At 28.7% G+C, this 2500-nt stretch overlaps 1 protein-coding gene across 1 annotated transcript in view; it reads left to right on the top strand.

The window, feature by feature from the left end:
* LOC137637414 (uncharacterized) overlaps positions 1 to 2500 on the top strand; it is a 31996-nt gene that overhangs the window by 24267 nt on the left and 5229 nt on the right. The window contains exon 3 of the mRNA XM_068369612.1: positions 2369 to 2435. Within this exon, the coding sequence (XP_068225713.1) occupies positions 2369 to 2435 (67 nt within the window). The remainder of the gene's footprint in view (positions 1 to 2368; positions 2436 to 2500) is intronic.

The following is a 2500-nucleotide window of genomic DNA, read 5'->3' as shown; positions in this document are numbered from 1 at the left end:
TATATATATATATATATATATATATATACTGTATATATATATATATATATATATATATATATATATATATATATATATATATATATATATATACTGTAAATACATACATATATATATATATATATATATATATATATATATATATATATATAAACCAATGGATGTTGAGTAATTTCCGAGTTTAAGCTTCGTCGTCCTAAAATCAATGTAAGATCTAAGGAGAGAGAGAGAGAGAGAGAGAGAGAGAGAGAGAGAGAGAGAGAGAGAGAGAGAGAGAGAGAGAGAGAGAGAGAGAATCTAAAATAAAAGGCATACAAGAGTACAAAAAAGCAAAGCCCACAGAAAAAAATTAAAATGAAAGTGGCCAATGAAATGAAAACAAAAAATAGAAGAAGAGAAAGCAGAGATGACAAGGAACGAAAAAGGAAACTTGAAATCTCTCTCTCTCTCTCTCTCTCTCTCTCTCTCTCTCTCTCTCTCTCTCTCTCTTGTTTTGTTAAAGTTTTTATAGTTTATATAGGAAATATTTATTTTAATGTTGTTGCTATTAAAATATTTTTTTTTCTTTTTTTCCTTTCTTCACTGAGCTATTTTCCCTGTTAAGGCCCCTGGGCTTATAGCATCCTGCTTTTCCAACTAGGGTTGCAGTTTACCAAGTAATAATAATAATAATAATAATGATAATAATAATAATAATAATAATAATAATAATAATATATCTATATATGTATGTATATATATATATATATATATATATATATATATATATATATATATATATATATATATATATATATATATATATATATATATATCTCGAATATTGGTAAATCCAAACTGATACTGATTCGACTTTCATAAAATGGTGATATTCTGGTCATGCAACTTTGAAAATAACCAGTTTATTATTTATCAATGCAATAATATAATTTTTTTCTGAAGAAATGTGTATTCATGTGTAAAATGTTAATGATTTATCTATTTCTCTTTTATTCATTGTAAAACATTATTGCTAATTTTCAATAAGAGAAAATCACAAAAATATACACGAAATACCGAATTGGCAACTCACCATCGGCGGTATGGGAGATGAAACCTTAAGCTCATATATCCCACTGTCTACTGGTTAATATGTGCAACTAAAATTAGACTATTGAATAATTAGACTATAGACATATTTAGCAGAACTAAGTAGACCATAAGGATATAAAAATACTAAATTGTATAATACCGATGGAAACAACTTGGTACTAAACCACGAAGTATTACTGGATTCTTATACACATGAGAGAGAGAGAGAAAGAGAGAGAGAGAGAGAGAGAGATTCCATATACTTCAGAAAGAGAGAGAGAGAGAGAGAGAGAGAGAGAGAGAGTTCTTGAATTCGAAATATTACAATATATTACAGACTCCATAGCTATGGTAAGATGTTTTAGGAAAAGGACACTCCAAAATCAAACCATTGTTCTCTAGTCTAGGGTAGTGCCATAGCCTCTGTACCGTGGTCTTCCACTATTTGGGTTAGAGTTCTCTTGCTTGAGGGTACACCCGGGCATGCTATTCTATCTTATTTCTCTTCCCCTTGTCTTTTTGAAGGTTTTACGGGTTATATAGAAAAAAAATCTACCTTAATATTGCTACTGTTTTCAAAATATCTTATTTTAATTGTTCACTAGTGGAAGCCATGTAAATTACACAAAATTATATTTTCAATACTAATTATCTTGTTCCTAACCTATACATGTTTGAATAAAATGTCCCGAGATTAATTTTATAATCTAGGTTATGGAAATTGATAGAACTCAATTTTTAGTCCAATATTTAAAAAAAAAAGTCAGGTGCTAAAGACAAAATTGAGAAAACTATATAAGATGTCCTTTGGTTAAATAATCAAAGTCTAATGTGAATTTGTAAGCGTATACCATGAACTTATTTCCATTTTCTTTGTAAGAGTATACCATGAACTTATTTCCATTTTCTTTGTAAGAGTATACCATGAACTTATTTCCATTTTCTTTGTAAGAGTATACCGTGAACTTATTTCCATTTTCTTTGTAAGAGTATACCGTGAACTTATTTCCATTTTCTTTGTAAGAGTATACCGTGAACTTATTTCCATTTTCTTTTTAATAGTATACCATGAACTTATTTCCGTTTTCTTTGTAAGAGTATACCATGAACTTATTTCCATTTTCTTTTTAAGAGTATACCATGAACTTATTTCCGTTTTCTTTGTAAGAGTATACCATGAACTTATTTCCATTTTCTTTGTAAGAGTATACCATGAACTTATTTCCGTTTTCTTTAAAGCGTGACACAAAATAAATAACACACGCTATCGTATTAATATATAGATAATGTATTTCAGGTTTCGTTGGATATGGAGCCCAGACTGGAACCAGTAGCCGCCTCTTCAACAAACTCACGCATGAGACGTTAGTAATTAAGCTTATTAGTTGTTTTAATTGTAAATATGAATATCCTTATCCGCTAATGGAAA

This window comes from Palaemon carinicauda, unplaced genomic scaffold, assembly GCF_036898095.1.
Source record: "Palaemon carinicauda isolate YSFRI2023 unplaced genomic scaffold, ASM3689809v2 scaffold72, whole genome shotgun sequence".
NCBI classification, from domain to species: Eukaryota; Metazoa; Arthropoda; class Malacostraca; order Decapoda; family Palaemonidae; genus Palaemon; species Palaemon carinicauda.
This window is presented reverse-complemented; position numbering and strand designations above follow the sequence as displayed.